General features: G+C 48.4%; 1 protein-coding gene across 1 annotated transcript in view; it reads left to right on the forward strand.

The window, feature by feature from the left end:
- TFCP2L1 (transcription factor CP2 like 1) overlaps positions 1-25,908 on the forward strand; it is a 67,349-nt gene that overhangs the window by 20,639 nt on the left and 20,802 nt on the right. Inside the window, exons 3-6 of the mRNA XM_017516079.2 lie at positions 18,190-18,266; positions 18,752-18,857; positions 19,876-19,982; positions 21,269-21,421. Of these exons, the coding sequence (XP_017371568.1) occupies positions 18,190-18,266; positions 18,752-18,857; positions 19,876-19,982; positions 21,269-21,421 (443 nt within the window). The remainder of the gene's footprint in view (positions 1-18,189; positions 18,267-18,751; positions 18,858-19,875; positions 19,983-21,268; positions 21,422-25,908) is intronic.

Genomic DNA, 25,908 nt, shown 5'->3' on the forward strand with positions numbered 1-25,908 from the left:
AAAAAAAAAAAAAAGGACAGACCATCAGTGGGGCTGGGGAGGGGACCCTGGTTTAATAAACTCTGTGCTCCTGTTTTGCTCTGGTCACTGCGGAAACAGGGTTATGATTTATATGATACTTTGCAGAAAAATCACATTAACAGGCCAGGTACGTCAGAGGGTCTCAGTAAGTGCTACTTTTCTTCTGCCACTAACTTCAGCAATTTTTTTGTGGATATTTGGAGGAGAAGAGAGGCAGATCGGGGTGGGAAGACCCACTTTGCTCTTAGTGAAATGGGCTCTGGAGTCAGGTTTCAGAGGCCACTGTGCTATGGTTAGAATTACTACTTAGAAAAAAAAAAAAAAACTATTAAAAAAAAGATTAAATCCCAGCACTTCGGGAGCCTGAGCTGGGCAGATCACTTGAGCCCAAGAGTTCGGGACCAGCCTGGGCAACATAAGGAGACCCCGTCTCTAAAAAAACACAAAAATTAGCCAGGTGTGGTGGTGCACATCTGTGGTCCTAGCTACTCGGGAGACTGAGGTGGGAAAATTGCTTTCACCTGGGAGGTGGAGGCTGCAGTGAGCCGAGACTGCATCACTGCACTTCAGCCTGGGCAACACAGCAAGACCCTGTCTCAAAAAAGAAATTACTACTTCGAAGAATGTGTAGAGTCTCTGCTCTGAATGAGGAAGGTGTTTTGCATTTTGTTTTAAAGGAGCCACTCTTGGACAGGCACGGCGGCTCATGCCTGTAATTAATCCCAGCACTTTGGGAGGCTGAGGCAGGCAGATCACCTGAGGTCAGGGGTTCGAGACCAGCCTGGCCAACATGGTGAAACCCTGACTCTACTAAAAATACAAAAATTAGCCAGTTGTGATGGCTCATGCCTGTCATCCCAGCTACCTAGGTGGCTAAGGCAGGAGAATCACTCAAATGTGGGAGGTGGAGGTTGTGATGAGCCGAGATCGCGCCATTGCACTCCTGTCTGGGTGACAGAGTGAGACTCTGTCTCAAAAAAAAAAAAAAAAAATCAAATAAATAAAGGAGCCACCCTACACAAGTAGCTACCATGATTGTTCCAACCCCATCATTTCACAAGAGAAGAAAGGAAGCCCAGAGTCAAGATGGAATGTTTATGGGTCATACAAGTTGTGTTGGAACTGGGAAGAGGCGGGGGTCTGTTTTCACTAAGCACTGCAGTGATGAATTCTTAGGTACACTAAGACTTGTTAGCCACTGCACTGAGGCTGTGACAGGTGACTTGTTCTTCTTCACTTCTTTCTTTCCACGGGCAAAGAGGATAGCTGTGCAAAGAAAACGCCCTGGCTCTGTGCTTTGCAGGTTGGGGACCTCCCCTTTGCCCAGCCAGGTGCTCTGTGCTTGGGTGGATTTGGGAGATTCTTGACCTTCTGCTGCCATTCTCCAGCCAGTGACTCTGCCTGGTAACTTCCATTTGGGTGCTGAGAGGACCCTGTGAGTCCTGAGTGGTACAGAAAGCACACATGCTCTAGAAATTCACAGAGAGTGGGCAAGAGTAGATTTCTAAAGCATGAGAGCTGGGGCGAGCCTGCTTCCAACGCCCATGGACCAACGTCGCCTGAGAGTTTGTTAGAAATGCAGAATCTTGGGCCTGCTGCAGGACAACTGAATCAGACCCTGCAGGCTGCCAGGCGATTATGAACATACCGTAGTTTGAGAAGCACTGATCTAGCCTTTCTATACCCCACCCTCCCATTTTATAGGTGGGAAAATTGAGGCTCAGAGATGCTGTGTGACTTGTCCCAGAACACAGAGTGGTACTTCAGTCTTTTTTTTTTTTAACTTTTTTTTTTAATTTTAATAAAATTTTTTAAGTTTTTAAAAAAAAGATTGGGTGTCACCATGTTGGCCAGGCTGGTCTCGAACTCCTGATCTCAGGTGATCCACCTATCTTGACCTCCCAAAGTGCTGGGATTATAGGCGTGAGCCACCACGCCCGGCCAAAACCTTTTTCTTTCTTTTAAGAGATGTTGTCTCGCCCTGTCTCCTAGACTGCAGCACAGTGGTGTAATCATGCCTCACTGTAGCCTCAAATTTCTAAGTTCAAGCACTCCTCCTGCCTCAGCTTCCTGAGTAGCTGGGACTGTGCCACCATATCTGGCTAATTTTAAAATTTTTTGTAAAGACAGGATCTTGCTGTGCCTGCTGGTTTGAGCTCCTGGGCTCCTATCTCAGCCTCCTGAGCAACTGGGATTCCAGGTGAGAGCTGTGGCACCTAGCTTAAAACATTTTTATTTTTATTTTAAAAATATACGTATTTCCAAAAAATGCAGGGTCTCCTTATGTTGCCAAGGCTGGTTTCCAGCTCCTGGGCTCAAGGGATCCTCCAGCCTCAGCCTCCCAAAGGGCTAGGATTACAGGTGTGAGCCACCATGTTTTTTAAAAAAGAGCTTTACTTATAGTCTCAGCTACTTAGGAGGGTGAGGCAGGAAGATCACTTGAGCCCAGGAGTTTGAGGCTGCGGTGAGCCTGAATAGCCACTGCACTCCAGCCTGGGCAGTAGAGCTAGACAGCATCTCTTTAAAGAAAAAAAANAAAAAAAAAAAAAAAAAAGCAGTCCGGATACAGTAGCTCACACCTATAATCTCAGCACTTTGGGAGGCTGAGGCAGGCAGATTGCTGGAGTCCAGGAGTTCAAGACCAGTCTGGGCAACATAGCGAGACCCATCTCTACAAAAAATACAAATATTAGCCAGGTGTGGTGTGTGCCTGTAGTCTTAGCTATTTTGGAGGCTGAGGTGGAAGGATCACCTGAGCCTGGGAGGTTGAGGCTGCAGTGAGCCATGATAGTGCCCCTGCCCTTCAGCCTGGGTGACAGAGTGAGACCTTGTCTCAAAAAAAAAAAGCTTTATTGTGATATAATTCACATACCCTACAATTCACCCATTTCCTGTATAAAATTCAACATTTCTTAGTAATCAACTAAATATACTAAACCATCGCAGCTAATTTTAGTACATTTTTGTCCCTTCTTAGAGAAATCCTGCACCTCTGGTGGTCATTTTCCATTCTCCCTTCCCCCACCCTCAGGCAACCAGTAATCTCGGCTCACCGCAACCCCTGCCTCCTGGGTTCAGGCAATTCTCCTGCCTCAGCCTCCCCAGCAGCTGGGATTACAGGCACGCGCCACCATGCCCAGCTAATTTTTTTGTATTTTTTTAGTAGAGACGGGGTTTCACCATGTTGACCAGGATGGTCTCGATCTCTTGACCTCGTGATCCACCCGCCTCGGCCTCCCAAAGTGCTGGGATTACAGGCTTGAGCCACCGCGCCCGGCCCCAGTAATCTACTTTCTATCTCTACGCACTTGCCTGTTCTAGACTTTTCATATAAATGATGTCACACAAGTGGTGGTCTTTTGTGGCTGGCTTTTTTCTACACTTGATCTTAGCCAAAAGGCGGAGAAGCCATTGTGGCTAGCTTTTTTTCTATCACCATCATACCATCATGTTTTTAAGGTCTTCCATGTTGAGCATATGTCAGTATTTCATTCCTTTTTTTATTGCTAAATAATACTCTACCGTGGGATAGACCACGTTTTTATTTAAACTAAAAGTTGATGGACATTTGGACTTTTTCTGCTGTTTGGCTATTGTGAGTAGCGGTGCCGTGAGCCTTTGTGGGAAAGGTTTTGTGTGAGAAAAATGCTTGCATTTCTCTTGGTTATATTTGTAGGAGGGGTATTGCTGGGTTAAATGGTGACTCTGTTTAATGTTTTGAGGAACCACCAGACTGTTTTCCAAAGCAGCTGTGCTGTTTTATATCATTACCAGCAACACAGGAGGGATCCAGCTTCTCGCCGTCCAGCACTTGTTATTTGTTGTGATTTATTGTTTAGTGTCTGTCTTCATGATGGGGAGGGTATGGGTAATGGACTAGTGGCCGTATGCCAGCCTCATAAAGCAGGGGTCCCCAAAGCAAGGTCCCAAAGCTGGGCACTTGGAGCACATTGGAACCAGGGGCTCAAATTCCAGGAGGATTCTTTGACTCTTCAGTCTGTTCCTCTCTGGGCATCTGCCTTATGCAAGCCCTGCCTACCGCCTTCCCTGCCCCTGTGGCCAGACAGCAGACAGCACGGCCAGCAAAGCCTCCCGAGAACACAGGGCCCCAGCTGCCTAGAGAGACAGGTGCTGTCATTCCCCCTCCTGATTCCACACTCGGAGGAGGGGACTGCGGGTGTGGCGTGGTCACCTGCTTACCTGGACCAAAGTAGCCCAAGAGGTGGGCCCTGTGTAACTAACCCTGGCTGCCCTGCCTTCCCTAGCTCCACTCTGCAGCCAGAGGCTGGGAGTAGAGGAGCAGTTCCAGAGAGGGTCCTTAGATACCATGGGTATGAGAGAGAAGCAGGCTCTGTTGCTTTAGTAGAGACTGCTCCGGAAAGGCCTTGTTACCCGCAGAGGCTGGGACACACAATGGGGCTGCCTGGGACAGGCAGGTGGTAGGAGTTGGATATGAGCAAGCGGAAAGCTAGTGGCCAGGTGGGCTGGGCCCTGCCTTCGAGACCCGGGGGCCAATTGATGTGGCCATGCGATGGCCCTCAGACTGGCACACCGGTCCCGCTTTCTGAGCCGCAAGCCCTTATGAAGGTGGCAGGGCTTGGAGGGGAGGTGCCTGAGTGAGTCACGATTCTGACCTTATCTTGAGAGATTTGGGTTTTCTACTCTTTACTGTCCTTTGTCCTACTAACTTACAGGGCAGGTTTTTTTTTTTTTTTTTTTTTTTTTTTTTTTTTTTTTTTTTTTTTTTTTTTTTTTTTTTTTTTTTTTTTGTTTTCAAAATTTGTTTTTTGGCAAGTTAATGCATTTACTTGGTTCAGAATTTAAGTCGTAAAAGGGTTTGTGGCAAGCCTCCCACCTCTGCCCCGGGCACCCAGTGCCTCTCCTCAGAGGCAGCTGATGTTATCCCTGGCTCGAGTATATTTTCGTGCATAAACAAGCAAAGATGCTTATCTGGCCTTGTCTCAAACACACACACACAAATGGCAATGGTATGTGTGTTTAGGGTTTCCATAGGCCTTGTCAAATCACCCTCAAAGAGAAAGTACCTGTTTATACCCCTGCCTCTTGTGCAGGAGGACACCTGTCTCCACACTTGGTATTGTCAACCTTTTGAATCTTTTCTGATCTGCATGGAGAATAGCAGCGCCTTATTTTAATTTGCATTCGTTTGATTTCTAGTAACTGTTATAAGACAAATGAAGCATCTTCATGTGTTTGTATGCCCTTTGTATTTCTTTTGCCAGAAACTGACATTTATATCCATTGCTCATTTTTCTTTTGGCTTTTTGCTTATTGTTCTGCAAGAACCATGGTATTAGGTTGAACCAGATGCTCTTGCCGTTTGGTAAATCAAAATCAGTTATCTACCGTTTCATATTGTTCATCTGCTATGGATACAAATTCAACATGCAAAACTAGTGAATTCCTAAGTACCAGCAATAACCAAGTATAAAATAAAATAGAAAAAAGAGATAATATTCCCAGTACAAGAGCAAATCAAACCATTTTTTTAAATGCATATTGAGTGTCCAGGTACTTATGAGCATGTCAGTGTTCATCTGGGGACCCAGAGTATTTTGTGGAGGGGGTAAGTAAATTTAGATGTAAAGAAAGGTGTCAAAAATAGTAGTGAGAGTTTTGGGTACCTGTCCTCAGCTTCCCATAATGTTAGCCTATGACATAACCATGGTCCAATTACTGAAACCAGGAACTGACATTGGTGTGTAATTCTGTTGACTACGACAGTCCTTTTACCAGTTCTTTTTTGTCAGTTACAGTCATATTACCAGTTCTCCCACTACTGTTCGGGACCCACACTGCAGGGGAGTTGTCAAGTCTCCTGACTCTTCATCAATCTGTGACAGTCCTTTAGTCTTTTCTTATCTTTCAGGACCCTCAGAATTAAAGAGCTTTATTATTATTGTTATTATTTTTGAGACAGAGTCTCAGTCTGTCTCCCAGCCTGGAGTGCAGTGACGTGATCTCAGCTCACTACAACCTCCACCTCCCGGGTTCAAGCAATTTTCTTGCCTCAGCTTCTTGAGGAGCTGGGATTACAGGCACCACCACACCCGGCTAATTTTTCACCACGTTTCACCGTGTTGGCCAGGCTGGTCTCGAACTCCTGATCTCATGATCCATCTGCCTCGGCCTCCCGAAATGCTGAGATTACAGGTATGAGCCACTGTGCCCAGCCTATTATTATTTTAATTTATTATTATTATATTTCATAAATAAGAAGCGAGGTCTGTCTGTGTTGCTCAGGCTGCTCAATTCCAGAGCTCAAGCAATCCTCCCGCCTTGGCCTTCCAAAGTGTTGGGATTACAGGCATGAGCCACCATGCCTGTCCAAGAGCTTGATTTTGTAGAATGTTCCTCAGTTTGAGTCTGTCTGGTGTCTTTTAAATGATGAGATTGGGGTTATACATTATTGGCAAGACTACTACTGAAGTGACATTGTGTCCCTGGCAGTGCACTGGGGATCATGATGCTGATACGTCTTTTGCCGGTGCTGTTAACCTTGCTGATTCAGTTAGGGTAGTGTTTGCCAGGTTTCTCCACTGTGAAGTTACATTTCCTCCTTTGCAATTGATAAATATCTTGGGGTGGGGGAGATGACCTGGAGACTGTTTACAGCTTGATTTTTCCCCCTCAATCATTTGCCCACTTATTTTAGCATCCGTTGTTAGATTGTGTCTACACCAGTTATTACTGTAGTGTTTGCCTTTTGGTGATTTTGTTGATTCCCTCTCCTTTCTACATTTGTAATTGGAATGCTACTATAAAATAGTTTTTCCTTCTCTACCATTAACTTATTCACTTCCTACGTCAGTACTCATGGATATGTCTTTTATTCTATGGGTAAAAATGAAGTCATTTCTTGTTTATTTTGTTGTTTACATTGTTCAGCTGTGCCATTTGGGTAGGTGCTTGTGTTGCTCTGACACGGCTTTGTTCTTTTTGGAGCATTTCCTCACTTTTTGGCACTACAGGCTCTTAAGTCTCATCTTGTATTCTGCCTGCCCCAGCCCTATAAACAGTTCTTTTTCTATGGCGCCTTCAGTAACTATCTTGCAAGTGTTTACTTGGATTCATCTATGCCTGATATGATGCCTAGCCCACAGCATTCATAAGCAGCTGCAAGGAGAAGGTCAAGTGCCCTGCCCAAGTCCATCAGGCTCAGGGTTCAGGTCTGTTGCTGGCAAAGCTGTTTCCCTGAAGCATGCTGTCTTCTTATGTGTGAGTGCTCTGTGTCAATAGACACTTGCATAATATTGCACATGTGCAAGGGACAAGGTAAGCCATGCGTGCTGGGCACGATGAGTTCAGGATTGTGCCTTCTGCATCTACCATTACCACAGCACTGCTGGCATCCAGCCTTCCTTTCTCAGTGGTAATGATGGCCTCCATTATGTTTTATGCGGCATTAATTACCCAAACCAGTAACTGTTGGAAAGTAAACAACCTGTAAATCTTGGCTAGCTTGGGCAGTCGCCTCCTGTTCTTGGGAACACTGTGATCTGGGCAGGAGGCCCCGCGCTGGGTTCTGCTCGCTGGTGCACAGCCGCTCGGCTTTCCATACTGCTCTGCAGGAGCACCTGATGGGCACCACCCAGGGGAGGCCAGCTGGGAGAGGGACGGCCTGCCCTGTATGTGGCTGTGGTCGCAGCAGCAGATCCTGGAAGACAGTCAGATGGCCTGGTGGAATTATCGCTCCCTGGGGGTGTGTCCCAGCTGGATTGCCTCTTGGCTCTGTGACCTTGGTAGCCAGGTCACTTGGTATGTGGAGCTGTGTGAGGGCTGGAGGAGAGCTTCTGTGTGTAGCAGAGTACAGTGACCTGTGCATGGGTGGGGTTCAGTAGGAGGGTGCATATAATACCTGTTGTTTGTCAATGGTAGCTGGGGCTGGCCCTTGATGAGTACTTACTATTAATACATGTGGGCAGGAAGTATATTACCTCATTTAATCCTCACAAGACTTCTGCAGAAAATATTTTGCAGATGTTGAGAGTGAGATGCTGGGAGGTTTAAGAACTCACCTGTGGTCCTGCAGCCACAGTGTGGGAGGGCGTGACTCAACCCTGGTGGTGGAGCTGATGTGACCCCAGTTCCCTTTCCCCTCTTGTCCTGGGGCCAGGGCGTAGGCTACTGAGTTTTTGCCATTAACTTGCACTGCGACCTTGGGCACGTCAGTACCTCTCTGGGCCTTAGTTTCTTCATCTCTGAAATGGGCATAGTGATAGTGTACTGTGGATTCTTCACGGTGATCTCCCAGTGAGACCCTGATGGGGCCTCTGCCTGTCTTACATGGTCTGCATGTGTTTGGTGCACTATAAACTGGACTGTCTTCCCCAAATACCTACCTGTCTGATTGGCTTTTGGGTACCAGCCTGACACTGGGAAAATAAATACCAATCACTGTCGTGTGAACATCCATTATATACTTGGAACAGTGTGGCATGCTTGCCCCTCTTTGTTTTGTATTTTTCAGATTCAGATGCAGTATATCCCTAGTTGCTTTTTTTTTTAAGCCAATTCTGAAGCTGTACCTAATTTAACAGGGTAAAGTCCTTCTCTGCCCATTGTTAGATGTATATATTAGACTAAAAATATATGGGTTTGAGTATAACTTATTTTAAAACAAAAGTGCAGTCACACTATATACATACTCAGCAACTTGCTTTTTCATGTGTGTGATGGTGAACGACTTTTCACATCTATAACAATCTAGGTCTGCCTGAGTTTTCTCGTCATCTTAGGTTTAAAATTATTATTATTATTTTTTGAGACGGAGTCTTACTCTGTCACCCAGGCTGGAGTGCAATAGCGTGATCTTGGCTCACTACAACCTCTGACTCCTGGGTTTAAGCGATTCTTCTGCCTCAGCCTCCTGAGTAGCTGGGATTACAGGCGCATGCCATCACTCCCAGCTAATTTTTGTATTTTTAGTAGAGACGAGGTTTCACCATTTTGGTCAGGCTGGTCTTGAATTCCTGACCTCTTGATCTGCCCGCCTTGGCCTCCTAAAGTGCTGGGTTTACAGGCGTGAGCCACTGCACCCAGCCTTAAAATTATTTTTTACCTTCTAATTCAAAGTAATTTTAAATTTCAAACTATGGAAGAATTAAAAAGTATTATGGTTTAAATTTCAAACTATAGAAGAATTAAAAAGTTAGTATGTATATCCTCCACCAGATTCACCAGTTTTTAAATGTTTTGTCACACTTGCTTTATCTAGTCTCTTTCTCTATATAATACATATATAGATATAGATGTACCTATGTGTATGTGTATCTATCTATAGATGTATATATATTATAGCTCTACAGAGGGATGTATAGCTAGGGATAGCTATTGATGTAGACATCTCTATTATATATATTTTTTCCTCCATGAATATTTAGAGAGTTAGTTGCAGACAATGTGATTTTTTTTTTTTTTTTTAAACAGAATTTTGTTCTTATTGCCCAGGCTGGAGTGCAGAGGTGCGATCTCGGCTCACTGCAACCTCTGCCTCTCAGATTCAAGTGATTGTCCTACCTCAGCCTCCCAAGTAGCTGGGATTATCCACCTACTCCCAGCCTCCCAAGCCTCCCAAATAGCTGGGATTAGCCACCACGCCTGGCTAATTTTGTATTTTTACTAGAGATGGGGTTTCACCATATTTGCTGGTCTCGAACTCCTGACCTCAGGTGCTCCACCGGCCTCGGCCTCCCAAAGTACTGGGATTACAGGTGTGAGCCACTGCGCCTGGCCAGACAACATGATCTTTACTTATACTGTAGCGTGTATTTCCTCAGAACAAAGACATTCTTTTATATAACCGCGAGTACATTATCAAATTTGAGAAACTTAACATCATATAATACCCTCACCTATCATCCATCCCTATTAAAATAGGGCCAGTTGTTCTGATGTCCCAAAGCAGGTTTTGCCCTGACCCAGACCCAGTTCAGGACTGGACGTTGGGTTTAGTTGCCCCTCTCCTGACCCCACTTGAGTCTGGACAGATCCTCAGTCTCGCCTCGTCTTTTATGGTGTTGATGCTTCTGAAGCGTACGGGCCAGGAGATTGTAGGTGGTCTCTCTTTTGGGTTTGCCTGTTTCCTCGTGATGAGATTCAGGCGGTGCTCTTTGGGCAGGGACAAGAAGTAGATGAAGCTGAGTCCTCAGTGGTCCACGCAGGAGGTGCACATGCTAACAGCAGTACTGGGTGAAGGCGAGCACCTCTTCCTCTGTGATGGCTCTGCGTTTGAGTAATAGCATGATTGCTGACCATTTTGTTCATTTCCAGTTTGGTGCTGTAGCAGTACTGCCGCTTTGAATAGCCAGCCTTGTGCAGATTTTTTAAGCATGTAAGTTCTGTAGGCTGGAGTCCTGGTGATGGGATGGCTGGGCCCTAGGCTGGGTGCTTATTATAAATATTGATGGGTACTGCCAAAATGCCCCATAGGCTGTAGCGTGTTATCTGCCAGCTCCAGCATGTGTGAGGTGAGGGCCCATTTCCCTACATCTCTGTCTTGGTGGGTTGCCAGCGATCTGTTCGTGTTTTGCCATCTGGCAGGTGATCAGGTGCTGGCTGTGTTGCTTTCATTTGGCTTTTCTTTACATTAGTAAGGTGGAGCATCTTTTCGTGTTCTTCATGGTTTGGCTGACAAGTTCCAGTTCTGTTATTTGCTGTAAGGAATTTAACATCAAATTCTGCTACTGTTAACTAAAACCTGACCACATACCAGACTGTCCATGGCACTGGGGGTAGGGGTGACCTGATTCGGGTGAACTGGTGGCCTGTTTCCATGGTCTCTTGGAGGGCTATGACTTAGCCCTCGTTCAAGGAAGAGGGGCAGGCAAAGTTGCAAAGTGCCAAAAGAAGTTGGGAGGAAGGAAGGAAGTCAGCAGGAAGAAGAAAAGTTATATGAAAATTCAAAGTTCAGTGTCCAAAAGCACAGTGTTTGAATGGATCGCAGCCGTGCCCATTCATTCCTGTGTGGCGTGTGGCTGCTTCCTGGCTGCAGTGGCAGAGTCGAGTAGTTGTGGGTGATCTTCTGGCCCACAAAGCCGAAGCCCGTTGCTATGCAGCCCTTCACAGGGAAGGTGTGCTGATGCTCGGGCTGGAAGGTGTTGGACATATGGGTTGCAGGTGGGAAGAGGGAGAGCACAAAGGTGCATTGAGTACTTGTGTCTAGCCTCCTCCCTGCTCCCTGCTGCTCCTCAGGCAGGCGGGGCAAGGGGGCGGAGCCTGAACGCAGATGTAAGCTTGGAGTAGAGAAGTTTCCACACCCATTTGTGTGACTCAGGGCCCTTGGGCAGGACCCAGGCCATCCTTCTGGGAGGGTGGTAGGGTGTGGCAGCCTAAATCTAGCTGAGGAGCCCTACCCCTCCCCTGGGTAGGGAGTGCTGCCTGGTTGCCCTCACCCTCGGGCTATAGCTGGAGGGGAGGCAGGAGGGGGGCGGAGCACTGGGCTCAGCCTGTGGTGGAGGTGGGTGGCGGGTGGAGCCTGCCACTGTCCCTCCCCGGCCCCTGCCACTCCCAAGGTCACCTTGGCTCCTCTGGGCTGGGCTGGCAGCTACCTGCTGGCAAGTTTTCATCACAAAGCAACCTGGGCCTCCTACCCTGCTAGCTTTTAAAAGGCCTTTAACAGTTGACGGTGTAGGGTTGGGCCAGGACTTGGGAGGGAGTTGCCTTGAAGCCTTTCCAGGCACTGCATGTCCAGCATGCTTCTACCTCCTGCTGAAGCTCTTGCTGGACCCAGAGGTTTCCTGGGGCCATTGTGAGACCTCCTGTACGCCAGAGTCTCTGCTGGGTGCATCTTCAACCTTCCAGCAACCTATGCTCCACCTCCTGGGTTCAAGTGGTTCTCCTGCCTTAGCCTCCCAAGTAACTGGGATTATAGGCACCCATCACCACGTCTGGCTAATTTTTTGTGTTTTTGTCTTTTTTGTTTGTTTGTTTGGTTGGCTGTTTTTGTTTTTGAGATGGAGTTTCGCTCTTGTCATACCAGCTGGGGCACAATGGCACGATCTTGGCTCACTGCAACCTCTGCCTCCCGAGCTCAAGCAATTCAACTGCCTCAGCCTCCTGAGTAGCTAGGATTACAGGTGGCCACCACCATGCCCAGCTAATTTTTGTGTTTTTAGTAGAGACGAGGTTTCACCATGTCGGCCAGGATGGTCTCAAGACTCCTGACTCAGGTGATCCTCCCACCTCGGCCTCCCAAAGTGCTGGGATTACAGGTGTGAACCACTGTGCCCAGCCCACCCAGAAATTATTACATATATGATGCAGTCGGGGTTAGTTTTTTCATATGGATAACCAGTTATCGCACAGTACTGAGAAGAGATGGCCCCATCCTCATTTATAGTGTCATATATGAAATTTCCCAATAAGGAAGTCTAGTCTGGCTTCTTGTTCTTTCCTTTGTTTTGTCTCCGTGCCAAAACAACATGGCTTTAGTTGCCATGACTTCAGTATGTTCAGAGTATGGCAACATGTGTTTCAGGGGGAACTAGTGTATTGCACGGAAATGAGTATCAAATTGTATGCCACATCCATGAGACTTCTAGGGCATGGGGCAGGAGGGTCGGAGCCTTAGGAGAAGTGGGAGGGCTTAGATGTATAGAAGAAGGTCCCGAAATGAAATGAGTATCAAGAAGTTCAGGGGAAATGTAATAGATACACTCCTTGAATATTAGAGCCAGATAGGACCTTTGCATGACGAAACGTCATGTGTGGTAGTCTAGCAGGTGTGGAAGGGGTGGTCTAGTGGCCACGTGCTCCACCTTTGGCATCAGATAGACCAGGTTCGATCTTTAACAGGACACTTCACCTCTCTGGAACTTAATTTCCTCATCTATAACATAGGGCAACAATGGACTTTTCTTATAGGGCTGTCGAGGACTGAGTGAAATGATGTACGTATAGGGCTCACAGTGTACTGCCACATGGCTGCATGACAATTCAGGTTTGGTTATTTTTAGCCTATTTCCTTGATTCTAAGACCAGCTTCCCCTGCCCCCCTCCCCCCCATTTTACAATTCTTAAATTAGAACAGGCCTTACTGCCACCTTCTATAATGATTTGTTTTCCCTCCTGGATCATTGTTGAGAATGTAGGAAACACACAAACAAAAATCTTAACTTGGGGAGTTGCACCATACGACATTTGGCACACATGAACCTGTGTGCAAAATGGAAGCGGATGCCTTCCAGAAAGGAGCGGTTGAGAGGGAATCATGGACAACTACAGCTGTCCTGTGCCCAGCAAGTAACACCCAGAAGGTGGAGGTGGCGAGTATGGTTAAGTTCTGGAAACTGACAGATTCTGATCCGGGCTCTGCCACTTATGAGCTGTGTGAGCTTGCCCCAGTCACGTAACCTCTCTGGGCCTCTGCTTCCCCCATCCAGTAGGGTGGGTGATCCTAACTGCTGCTGGAGAGCCAGGGGGGTGACTACTTGAGTGGGCTTTGCCACACAGAAGCGCCCTGTGAGTGGAGCTGTTTGCTGCTGTTCCCTAGAGGCACTCCTCCCCCTCTGCCTGGCTGTGTTTTGCTTTGGGATTTCTTCCTTTTTTTTTTTTTTTTTTTTTTTTTGAACAGTGTCTCGCTCTGTGGCCCAGGCTGAAGCACAGTAGCATGATCTTCGCCCACTGCAACCTCTGCCTCGTGGGTTCAAGCAACTTTCCTGCCTCAGCCTCCTGAGTAGAGTAGCTGTGATTATAGGTGCCCGCCACCATGCCCGGCTAATTTCTGTGTTTTTAGTAGAGACAAGGCTTTGCCTGTTGACCAGGCTGGTCTCGAACTCCTGACCTCAGGTGATCCATCTGCCTTGGCCTCCCAAAGTGCTGAGATTATAGGGGTGAGCCACCGCATCAGACTGGCTTTGGGATTTCTTTATCATTCTTTCCCTGAATTACAAAAATCTTGGCCACTCTTCAAAGCCCATATCACATGTTTTCTCATCTCCTGGTTCAAGCCTGTCTGACACTCCCTGCCTCGTCCTGGATGCCTGTTGCTCACTTTGGGGCCTCCTTTGCCTCTTACGGAATTGTAAATGTTATAGTACAGCTCTTCCCATACTGTTTGATGTACCCCAGAGGATTGCCAACCCTTTGAGGGCAGGAATGTGTCACTTTGGCAAACCCTGTAATTCTAACAGAGAACAGCCCTGTAGCAGTGTAAAGAGGGTGAAGTGACATGGAAGCATTTGCTGAGTGCCTACTGTGTGCCAGATGGCGCAATGATAAGCAGAACAGACACAACCCGCGCCTTCTCACGGCCCACTGTGCTGGCTCCACCCACGCCCAGCAGTGATACTGGCCGCAGAGAAATGCCCATGTACCCTAGAAATGCCCATGTCACACATTCAGCCTGTGTGACCTTACTCATCAGCCTGTGTGTGACTGTGGGTGGTGGCCTTCTTCATGGCTTTTGGGATGGCACTGTGCTGTGTGAGTTGGGTGAGAGGTCGGCCTGGGCCCACTTGTGTTGGCATGGGGGTAGGAACGCAGAGGGTGACTGGACGTCCATCTGCATGACTAGAAAGGAAGATTTGGTGGTGAAGTGTGTGGATCAGGACTCCGCTGCTAACGGAGAAGGCTCATGTGGCCACGATCCCTGGCCCAGGAGAAGCTGTGATCCTGGGCCTAACGCCTCACTCAATGGCTTTACTCTCCAAGTGGCTGCCCCTTCTGTGCAGGCCTGGAAATTGCTCTCTACAGGACAGGAGGTGCCTGCTGTTTGGCGGGAGCTGAGGTTCCCTGCAGAGCCTGGGGTCAGTGCTAATTGGGCCCTAGGGCACTCGTAAACTCACTTAATGACCACCTGGACCTTGGTTGGGCAGCTGTCTGCATTCTTTATCTACCGACGGCAGAGGACACTGGAAAAACCAGTTAGGGTGTGTGAGGCACATTTTATGTCGATGTCAAAGAAGTGTTGGATTCTTGGTTTAGGAGCCTGGAAATGTGTGCAATCTGGCTTTTTCAGAAAGTTGGCCATGTTGAATAGGGCAGAAGACCCTTTTAGGAGTCACGTCTCCTGAACAGGTAAGAAGTGGTTAGGACCAGAGTTTGGGGTTTGGTCCTCTTCCCTCTGATGGGAAAGGCGCCCAGCACATCACCATGAGCAGCGCTGGTGTTTGTCGTGGTCAAGAGGTGTTCACTGGCATGTGACCAGAGACTTTCGTAATAGCTGAGATGGAGTCTGGCCCAGTGAGCATGGCTGTGCCTGGCCAGCGTCGTGGCTGGTGGGGAGCTGCGGTGAGAACTCCAGGAACGCGCCGCGCCATGTGGCTCCGCTGCCTTCCCTGTTCCTAGGATTCCCACCCACCACACTTGGCATAAAATTGTTGCTCAGATGGCAGCTCACTGTGTTACCAGGGCTGGAGCTGGAGACCAGCCTCCCAAAGCACTGGGATTGTAGGCATGAGCAAACATTTGGAATGAATGATTTAATCATTTAATTTCGTATTCTTTGTCCATTCTGTTATTCGTTGGTGAGGGTGGGAGTGTATTTGTTTTTTGTGGCTGCTGTAACAGGTTGCCACAAACGTGTTAATTACAGATGCATTAACTTAAAAACATATTATTCTCTCACGGTTCTGGAGACTAGCAGTCAGAAATTCGGCAGGGGGATCTTGGGGAGACCTCACAGCTTCAAGATTTGGTGGCCCCGTCACTGCCATCTCTGCCTCTGTGGTAACATGGTGCCTCCCCTCTTCTCTGTCTCTGCTCGTGTTTCTTATAAGCACACTTGGATTGAGGGCCCACCCAGATCACAGGGTGACTTCCTCATNGCTAAGACTATTATTCCAAATATAAGGTCACATGTCTGGGTTCTGGGGATTAGGATGTGACATATCTTTTAGGGGACCACCATTCAACTCACTACAGGGGTGTCTTAGTACTACTATCAATTGCTTTTTGAGCTATATAATGACTCTTGGCCAGGGGTGGTGGCTCATGCCTATAATCTCAGCACTGTGGGAGGCCAAGGCAGGGGGATCACTTGAGCCTAGGAGTTCGAGACCAGCCTTGGCAACACAGCAAGACTCGTCTCTACAAAAAATAAAAAGTTAGCCTGGCATGCTGGCATGTGCCTATAGTCTTAGCTGCTTGGGAGGCTGCGGTGGGAGAACAGCCGGAGCAGGGAGGTTGAGGCTGCAGTGAGTCTTGATGGTGCCACTGCAACTCTAGCCCGGGTGACAGAGCAAGACCCTGTCTCAAAAATAAAATAAAATAAATGGCCCATAGCCACGGGGTTTGCTCTTCCTAGTTTGCATTAAGTTTTTCACGTTCATGCATGTAAGTCATCTTACATTTTATGTAGCCAGATATCCTTTTCTTTCCATTGGTTTTATGTTCAGAACGTTCTTCCTTCTTGGGTGTCTGATAATAGTCATTCATGTTAAAATAAAACCTTAAGAAATTGACTTTTAAAAACATTGACTAATAAGAATTGTGTATATTTATTATGTGCAACATGATGTTTTGAAATACGTATCCATTGTATATTGGTTGAATCTAGCTAAGTAACACACGCATTGCCTCATTTATAATTTTTTTTGTAGTGAGAGCACTTGAAATAGATGGTTAGCAATTTTCTAGAATACAATGAATTGTTATTAACAATAGTCACCGTGTTGTATATAGATCTCTTGAACTTACTCCACCTAATGGAAATTTGTATCCTTTGATCAACATCGTCCCTATTCCTCCACAAGAAATTGACTTTTCAATCCAGTGATAACTTGTTTTGGTATTTGCTGTGAGGATCTGCACTCTGAAAGAAAAAGCTAGTCTCCACGTATTATAAAATTTCATAGACCTATACACATACAAGCCTACAGAAAAAGAGAGAGGGAATGTGCAAAACCCCTAGAAATCAAAGAAAGGGCTGTAGTTTTGGTAATGTACCGTGGTTCCATCAGATACTGCCATGGAGGATGCTGGCACAAGGTACGCATTCTCCATGGCACAAGGCACTATTTTTTTTTTTTTTTTTGAGACCAAGTCTCTGTTGTTCGGACTGGAGTACAGTGGTGCCATCTTGGCTCACTGTAACCTCCGTCTCCCCAGTTCAAGCGATTGTCCTGTCTCAGCCTCCCGAGTAGCTGGGACTACAATCGCACACCGCCATGGCTAATTTTTGTATTTTTAGTAGAGACGGGGTTTCACCATATTGGTCAGGCTAGTCTTAAACTCCTGACCTCAAGTGATTGACCTGCCTCAGCTAGGTGCTGGGATTACAGGCATGAGCCACCACGCCTGGCCATATTTTTATAACTTTTTAAGAGTCTATAATTTTTAAAAATAAAAAATTTAGAAAGCGAATTAGATTTACCATACAAATTATTAAATAATTTATTGTATTATTTCTAAAACACCCTTTATTAAGTTGTGATATAGGCTAGAGTCTTATAAAATTGTAGTTTAACATTTAATTTGGGGAAAATTGGCAGCTATATATATATAATCTATATACAATGGTCTTCCCTTCTGGGAGCATGGTGTATCCTATTTATTCATGGTATATTTTATATTTCAATAAAATGTGTGTAGTTTCCTTCAGGTTTCATAGATGCTTTTAAATGTTCTGTTATTATGGGTGGACGTTGGTTCCATTTATATCCTTTCACCTGCCTGTGCTGGTTATGTGTCCCTGAATATAATCTCCATACCCTTTCAAATACATGGAATTCTTTTAACTGGGGAACACGCTTTGCATTCTGCCATTAGAGACAATGTTTAACAGGCTTCTTTATTCCTTCGGACTTACTCTCAGAAAGGGCATGGTTGGATATTTACCCTGTAATGTGAATTTAAGTAGCTGTGGTGTATTGGGGGTTTGTAAAGGCTTATGAGTTTGTGTTCAGTGATTTTAATGCTAACTGTATTTTCCTGGATTCTGTTTCTTTGAAGTTTGTAGAGGTGCTGTCTCTAGTAGGGCCACACGGTATGTTGCCTGGGGTATCCTAGGCCCGACCAGGCAGGGTGGTCAGACTGACGTCAGTCCAGAGAGTGAGCTGAGCTGGCTGTGGGCTTTCTTCTCTGCTTTGCTTCTCAGGGCCTTGAGGCCTGGGTGGGCACGGAGGGTGTTGAGAAGGCTGCTAGCTGGATGAATCCCAAATTTAGAAACACTCAGAAATGGAAAATGTCCCATTCACCCCCATCCAGGTCAGTCTTACGAAATCCGACTACTGGAGAATCGGAAGCTGGGAGACTTTCAAGATCTGAACACAAAATATGTCAAGGTAAGCCTCACAGGAGTTCTTACCGCCTTGGGGAGACGGGCTTGGTAAGGGTGTGGGTCCTGGGCTTGCTGGGGTTGGGCATGAGTAGCTAGAAGGTTAGGGAGAGGCCGGGTTCAGCTCAGCCCTCAGCGGTGAGACGCAGCGTCTGTTTGGCTTCTCTGGAGCCTGATGTCTAGGTGGGGATTAGATGGGCTGGCAGCATTGAACTTCTCTGAGCTTCGCTTTGCTCATCTGCACAAAAGGGTTAATACATTAGACATAAAGCACTTGTGATACTGGGACAAATGGTAGTCATCACTATTGTTGCTATCGTTAGTGTTACTGGAGTCTGAGGAGGGGGAAGTGGGGTGAAGCTTGAGACCTGGGAAAGGAAACTCTAGGAGGGAGGGGCCTCCAAGGTGGATGGTTTGCTGTGGCTCAGGGAAAGCAGGTGGGTTCCTTTTGGCCCCCACAGTCACGTGTCCCCTGCTGGCCTCCCTCCCCAGAGCATCATCCGCGTGGTCTTCCATGACCGCCGGCTGCAGTACACGGAGCACCAGCAGCTGGAGGGCTGGCGGTGGAGCCGGCCCGGGGACCGGATCCTGGACATTGGTGAGTCTCCTGGCTGGGAGAAGCCAAGCAAGGCTCGAGGCACCCAGGCCACGTTGGGTTCTTCCTGGATGCCACCAGGACCTATGCCGATAAGGCATTTTAGCTTGTGCCTGCTCTGTGTAAAAACCCGCGGGAGCTTGCAGAGCTGACCATACACTGGGTCCTGCCTTCAAGGAGGACCTTTTCCCTTTTTCAGTGGAAAAGAAAGGTCTGTGGAATTGGCCAGGTACCGTGGCTCATGCCTGTAATCCCAGCACTTTGGGAGGCTGAGGCGGGTGGATCACCTGAAGTCTGGAGCTCCAGACCAACCTGGCCAACATGGTGAAACCCTGTCTCTACTAATAACACAAAAATTAGCCAGGCTGTACACAGCTGTAATCCCCGCTACTTGGGAAGCTAAGGCAGGAGAATCACTTGAACCCTGGAGGTGGAGGTTGCAGTGAGCCGAGATTGTACCATTGCACTCCAGCCTGGGGCAACAAGATAGAAACTCTGTCTCAAAAAAAAAAAAAAGGTCTGTGGAATTTAGAGACGTGCTCACAGGGAGTTCCGGGAAGCCTCTGCAGAAGGATTTTGCCTTAAAGGATTGTGGTAAATATTGAAGAGAACTGTGAGCATCACAGAGATAGATTGGCAATGGAAAGGGAATCTAGGGGCTCAGGGACCAGCCCACAGTCCTTTATCCATAATCCTTGGGGCCGGGTGGGTTTTGGAATTCAGAAGCTAGAATGACAATACGGTGTGTGTACCCAGAGCATCAGGGAACATCCCCAACAGGCAGCCACACACAGTTAGATTTCTGTAGCAAAATAAAAAGATGAGTCATACAAAATGGGGTGAAGACAACATAACACTTGTGGTTCAGGTCAGGCTTTCCATCCAATAAGTTACGCAAAACTTTTTCAGAGCTTTTGGCATTTGGAGGGGGTGAAGGAATTGGAACCTGTAATTGGGTCCTTCCGTAAATATTAGGGCGAGGCTGACAATTGCACTTTTGTGTATGTGTGTGTGTATGCAGATATTCCACTGTCTGTTGGTATCTTGGACCCCAGGGCCAGCCCGACCCAGCTGAATGCCGTCGAGTTTTTGTGGGACCCTGCGAAGAGAGCTTCGGCATTCATTCAGGTGGGCCGCAGGGAACTGCCCCCTAGGGGAAGGCCTAGTCTTCGGGGTGGCCTGCTTGCAGTTTCCCAAAACTCACCCATCTGGATGAGCTTCTCCTCCCTGTCACTGCAGGAAAGAGAGAGAATGGGTGTTGTGAAGAGTCACAGAGCTCGTTGGTCCCTATTTAGGGAAAGGAGTTGGAAGGTTTTAGAATTCTATCTGGGTTTTGCCCATAGAATATATAAGTTTTTTGATTCTTTCTTAGTGTTTCCTATCATATACATTGTGCTGTCACCTACCTGGCTGCTCAGAAAACAGAAACCTGATAATAATCCTTGATAATCCCTTTTCCTTTACCTCACGCTCCTTTAAACAAATCTTGGGAAAAAAAAAAAAAGAATATATAAGTTTTTTTAAAATGAGTATTTTCCAACATAAATCATTTGAAAGTAAACATTTTTTCTATTTTAGTTTCCATCGTTGAATGAATTTTATCAGTTACTGGTGTATATGCCATGTGAGATCGAGGTGGTGGAGGACGTGACCGTGGCGTTGTGGTTGTGGTTCTGGCTCGATCCCGGCTCTCTCGCTTGCTGTGTCTCCTCCCCTTTCGGAGACTCTTAGTTTTCTAACCTCCCATCTTATAAATAAGATAATGAATACAGAGCCGTTAACAGGCCCAGTCTCGAGGAATCACTTCGTAAAAGTTAGCGATCTTTTCTTTGTCTCTCTTTTTTACAATTACAATATTCTTAATATATTTTAAAATGATTATTACAGTTATTATTACAATTATAGATTAGATTTTTATAATATGATCGTAGTATTATAACAATACATTGATATCGAGGGCCATTTATGTAGTAGGAACCTACCGGAAATACAGAAATGGTTCCAGCCTTCTGGTTATGCTTCCAGCCTGGCCTGAGTAGCTTGGACACATTAGAGAGCCGTCAGGGTGTGCTGTGGTCCCGGCCCTCAGTGTAGGATTTGCCAAGGGAAAGAAACCTGGGTGAGGAGTTAGGTTGATGTTATCAGGGTCAGTGGCTTGGGGGAGTGGTAGGGACTTAGCTGGTCAGGCAGAGCCTCCACAGTAAAGAGATAAAGGTGTGGGGGGGATGTGTCTTTTGCAGGCAGGGGAGCAGGGAGGCCGTCAGCCTGATGGATGTGTCAGGGAGAGCAGGGAGGGTGTAACAGGCCTGCACCGGCCAAGCAGGGAAGGACACCTCCACATAGAGGGGGCACGTGGTTGATCCAGGGTCCTGCTGGGTGCCGCCTTGCCACCTGCCCAACGTTTCTGCTCCCAGGTGCACTGCATCAGCACAGAATTCACCCCCAGGAAGCACGGGGGCGAGAAGGGAGTGCCCTTTCGAGTGCAGATTGACACGTTTAAGCAGAATGAGAATGGGGAGTACACGGAGCACCTGCACTCAGCCAGCTGCCAGATCAAGGTGTTCAAGGTAAGATGGCTTCGCTGCCCTGCTCTGCCCTGTTCCTGGCCTGGCCTGTGGTCACATTCATCCGCAGAGACTCTGGAGACTCCTCTTAGAGGCCCAGCAAGGAACACAACGTCCCTTTAGCACGTGGCTTCTACCTGGACTCCGAATGAGCAAGAGCCGCAAGTCCAGGCATCACGGGCTGCTGCCCTGCCGGGGGCATCTTGTCACCTGCAGCACTGCTCAGCTTCTCGCAGAAGCATCGGCATGGAGGTCATTCTGGCTGTGGGTCCTCAGCGCGACTCTATTAGAATGATTCAATTTGCACATTTTAGGTTTTTTTTTTTTTCTCTCCCAAACACACTATAATTGCCCACAGGTGCTCACATCTGGATTCTCCTTAAAAGTCAAAGCAAGAGTCCCTCCCTGCTGGAGGCCTGGCCTCGGATCTTCCTGTTTAGGGCTTGAGGCCATTTTTCTCTTTGCAATGGCTTCCTGTTAAAGAAACATTTTCAGGGACACCGTCTCCCTTTTCCTTCCTTGCTTCATTCCCTGTAGTCGCCTGTCACTGTTTCCATCTCTTCCATCTGGACTGATTATTTCCTGAAGATAGTAGCCAGCAATACAGCTCAGTGTCCTGTGTGGCCTCAGGGAGGTGTGGAGGGCTGCATGAGCCTGCATCACTCTCAGGGCATGAGGGTAGCCCATGTTCAAGCAGGCCCAGCCCCCCTGCCCCCAGCCCCTGTAGGCCCTGTCTGCCAAGGCCACTAGCAGGTATCTGCAGAGAAGGAGTGGACCTACCTCCTGGGCAGGAATTGCCTTGAGTAACCAGCCCTGGTGCTCATTCCATCTTTCTCTTGTTTCACTCCCAAGTGAGTTTGGAGCCTGCTGAGAAAGTTTCATCTGCCAGAGCCGGAGACCCCAGAGGGAGTTGCTTTAGACAGGCCCATTAGAAACCTGGGTGTGTGCTGATCTTCCCCCAGACTGAAGGCACGGGCCTGTGGAAGACCCAGGCTTGGAACGGATGTGGGAATAAATGCCCACAGGTTGAACCATCAACCTGGTGGCAACCCTGGGAGATAGGGAATGGTGCCATTTCTCACAGCCTGGACCGCAATGAGCACCGGGCTGTGATCTGGGGATACGCCATCACAGCTGCAGTAGAGGAAGCCGAGGATGAGCTGAGAGTTTGCACTCAGGAGACCACACAGCCAGGCTGCCTGAGGGTTGTGGGCACAGGGTTCTGAGGCGCTGGCCCAGCTCCATGGATTGGGACGCCTTGGTCAGTCAGTGATGGGGGCCAGGGTGGGAGAGGTGTGTGTTGTCTTTCCTGCCAGAGCAGTGGCCTCCAAGGGGAGCTGTGCTTGTTTCCTATGCTGCTGTCACAAATGGCCGCAGATTTCATGACTTATGCAGTGCACATTGATTATCTTCCGGTGCTGGCGGTCAGAGTCTGGAATGGTCCTCACTGGGCTGAAGATGCCAGCAGACCTGTGTTCCTTTCCAGAGGCTCTCAGCGGGGCTTTTCCCTGTTCCAGCTTCTAAAGCCATTTCTAGGTTCACGGTTCCTCCTTTGTCTTCAAAGCCAGCAGGAGCAGGCTGGGTCCTTCTCACATGGCCGCGCCAGCCTCCTCGTCTACCTCCCTCTTCCTTTTTTAAGGGCACTGTGATTGATTACATGGGGTCCCCCCAGTTAATCCAAGATAGTCTTCCTATTATGTCAGCTGTGTAGCAATCTTTTTTTTTTTTAGATGGAGTCTCACTGTCATCACCTGGGCTGGAGTGTAGTGGCACGATCTCAGCTCACTGGAACCTCTGCCTTCCGAGTTCAAGTGATTCTTCTGCCTGAGCCTCCCAAGTAGCTGGGATTACAGGCATGTGCCAACGTGCCCGGCTAATTTTTTTGTGTTCTTAGTAGAGATGGCGTTTCATCATGTTGGCCAGGCTGGTCTCCAACTCCTGACCTCGTGATCCACCCACCTCGACCTCCCAAAGTGCTGGGATTACAGACATGAACCACGGCACCCAGCCTCACGTAGCAATCTCAATTCCATCTGAAACCTTGATTCCCCGTTTGCTGTGTTAGGTGACATATTCACAGGTTCTGGGGATTAACTTTAACACAGCCAACTTTGGGAACCATTAATCTGCTGGCCACGTCCACCAAGCAGTGGGCATGGCATGGTGGTATTTCTGCCCGCTCTGGGATCTGACCGTCCTGCATGGGTGTGTGCTGTGGTCTTTTTCTAGCCTGCAGTTCACTGTTGCTCTGTCCACCCCCGCCATGTACAGACTGTGTCTCTGGTCTGCCAGCATTGGCCCCCCTCAGGTAGCCGTTCACTCCCTCACCTGGGATGTCAGGTTAGTTCTGCTGCTCTCAAAGTGTGGGCCCTGGGGGAGACGCTGTCCTGGGCAGTAGGAGAGAAATGAGATAGGCATCTCCACCCCCATGGGGTGTCCTGTGTACCCCTTCTACGCCTTGGGTCAGAAGCTTAGGAGTAGGGGCTCTGTCTACCAGGCTCCTTGACCCACACCAGGCGTTGCTTGGGGAGTTGGGCCAGAAGCTTCCTGGTCTCAGTGCCCCGAGGAAGGCTTTGGCACCTCCTGCAGGGAACAGGGGTGGCAGGAGCCCCTTGTCACCCAAAACTGGCTCCTCAGAATGCCAGGGATGTGTCCTCCCACTTGCCCGCCCCCATTCGCAGAACAGATGCAGTTGGTGTGCATGAGCCAGGCTGGGCCAAGCCAAGCTGCCTGTCACCCCTCCCTCCGCTGGTCACCCCCATTCCTGGGAAGCCTGGCTTGTTGGAGCCCCTCCCTGGGACTGAAGGGAAAGGCAGGGCTCGTCTCTGAGCAACCAGCTCCCTGCAGGCCTCATCAAGGCCCAGTGCATGCCCACGTGCAGGCTCAGCCGTGGTCTGGCTGTGACCCCGCCTTGCCTGTATCCTCTGTGCAGGGAGGAGGGGTCTCCTGAGGGACAGGAGCTGGAGGTGGAGCAGGGAGGCCAGGTCATGGGGGTATGACTGCTACACCCCCACTCTCACCCAGGACACTGGATCTGTCACTTGCATCCCTGTATGACCCCCGCCACCCTGCTTCATCCAGGCAGGCATCACTCCAAGGCAATGAGGCCCCAGCCTTTTTGGCATTAGGGTCCGACTTTGTGAAAGACCATTTTTCCACCGAAGAGACGGGGATGGTTTCGGGATGATTCAAGTGCATTTCACTGATTGCGCACTTTATTTCTGTTGTTATTGTATTGTCATGTATAATGCAATCATTATACAACTCATCACAATATAGAATCAGTGGGAGCCCTGAGCCTTTCCTTTAACTCGATGGTCCCATACAGGGGTGACGGGGGGACAGTGACAGATCATCATAAGGAGCATGCAACCTAGATCCCTTTCATGTGCAATTCACAATAGGGTTTGTGCTCCTATGAGAATCTAATGCCACCACTGGTCCGGCGCAGGAGGCAGAGCTCAGGTGGTGATGTGAGCAATGGGGAGCAGCTATAAAGATGATGATGAAGATGAAGCTCTGCTCACTCACCTCCCGCTGTGGGGTCCAGTTCTTAACAGGCCACGGGACCAGTAGCGGTCTAGGGGGTTGAGGACCCCTGCTCTAAGAGATGCTCCCTAAAAACACTTGATGGGGGACCCAAAAGCCTGAGAAAGGTGCCCCCTGGAATGAAAATCCCTGAAGGTGCCATGGAGCTTGAACCGCTTTTATCATTACCTGCCCACCACACGTAGCCTGCTGGGTGCATAACAAAACTGCTCAGTTTTAGCGCTGCTCAGTCTTTACATCTGACTTTGCGGAGTAGGCATGAGCTCCCAAGGTGTAAATGCTTGGAGACTACATGGCGAGGTTGAGAAGGCCCCCCATAGTGGCACCTGTGGGGCCAGCCTGCAGTGCGGCACACTGGGCACTGTCACTTGGATCCTCTCCGATCCCGATGAACCCCTTGAGCCTCAGTTTCCCACTCTGTAAATGAAGGGAATAATAATAGCCGTGAGGCCTGCACACCCTTTGTAAGTTGCTCCGGTGACAGGGCACCCACGACTGGCAGGCTCTCTCTCTGGATGGAGACGTTCCCCTGCAGACAGAGTGTAAGCTGGGGGCTTAGCAGGAGTCCTGAGAGTTGGGGGAAGGAGGCCTTCAGCTTATGGCCAGGATTTCACAGGTGGCAAGCACAGACTAAATCCAGACCAGCAGCTTGTACTTCTTCCACTTCCCTTGGCTCTACCTGGGTAACCCAAGGAATGCACTGGGATTCCTTGTGGGTCCCCAGGGTTCCTTTTCATAAGCAAGTGGCCATGGGAACAATCTTTTCCCCATGAGCAGCAGAGTGCAGAACCCATGGCAGGTTCTGAGTTCCTCAGATGGGGAAGCGTTCAGGCGGATTGGCAGAGGAGAGAGGTGCCTCCTGCCCCTGTGTTCCTCCCTGTGCCCCAAGGCCCTGGGTGAGGTGGGAAGCAGGAGAGGGATAGGGGGCTGGGTCCTTTGTT

The sequence above is a fragment of the Cebus imitator genome, unplaced genomic scaffold, assembly GCF_001604975.1.
Source record: "Cebus imitator isolate Cc_AM_T3 unplaced genomic scaffold, Cebus_imitator-1.0 Scaffold572, whole genome shotgun sequence".
Classification (NCBI taxonomy): domain Eukaryota; kingdom Metazoa; phylum Chordata; class Mammalia; order Primates; family Cebidae; genus Cebus; species Cebus imitator.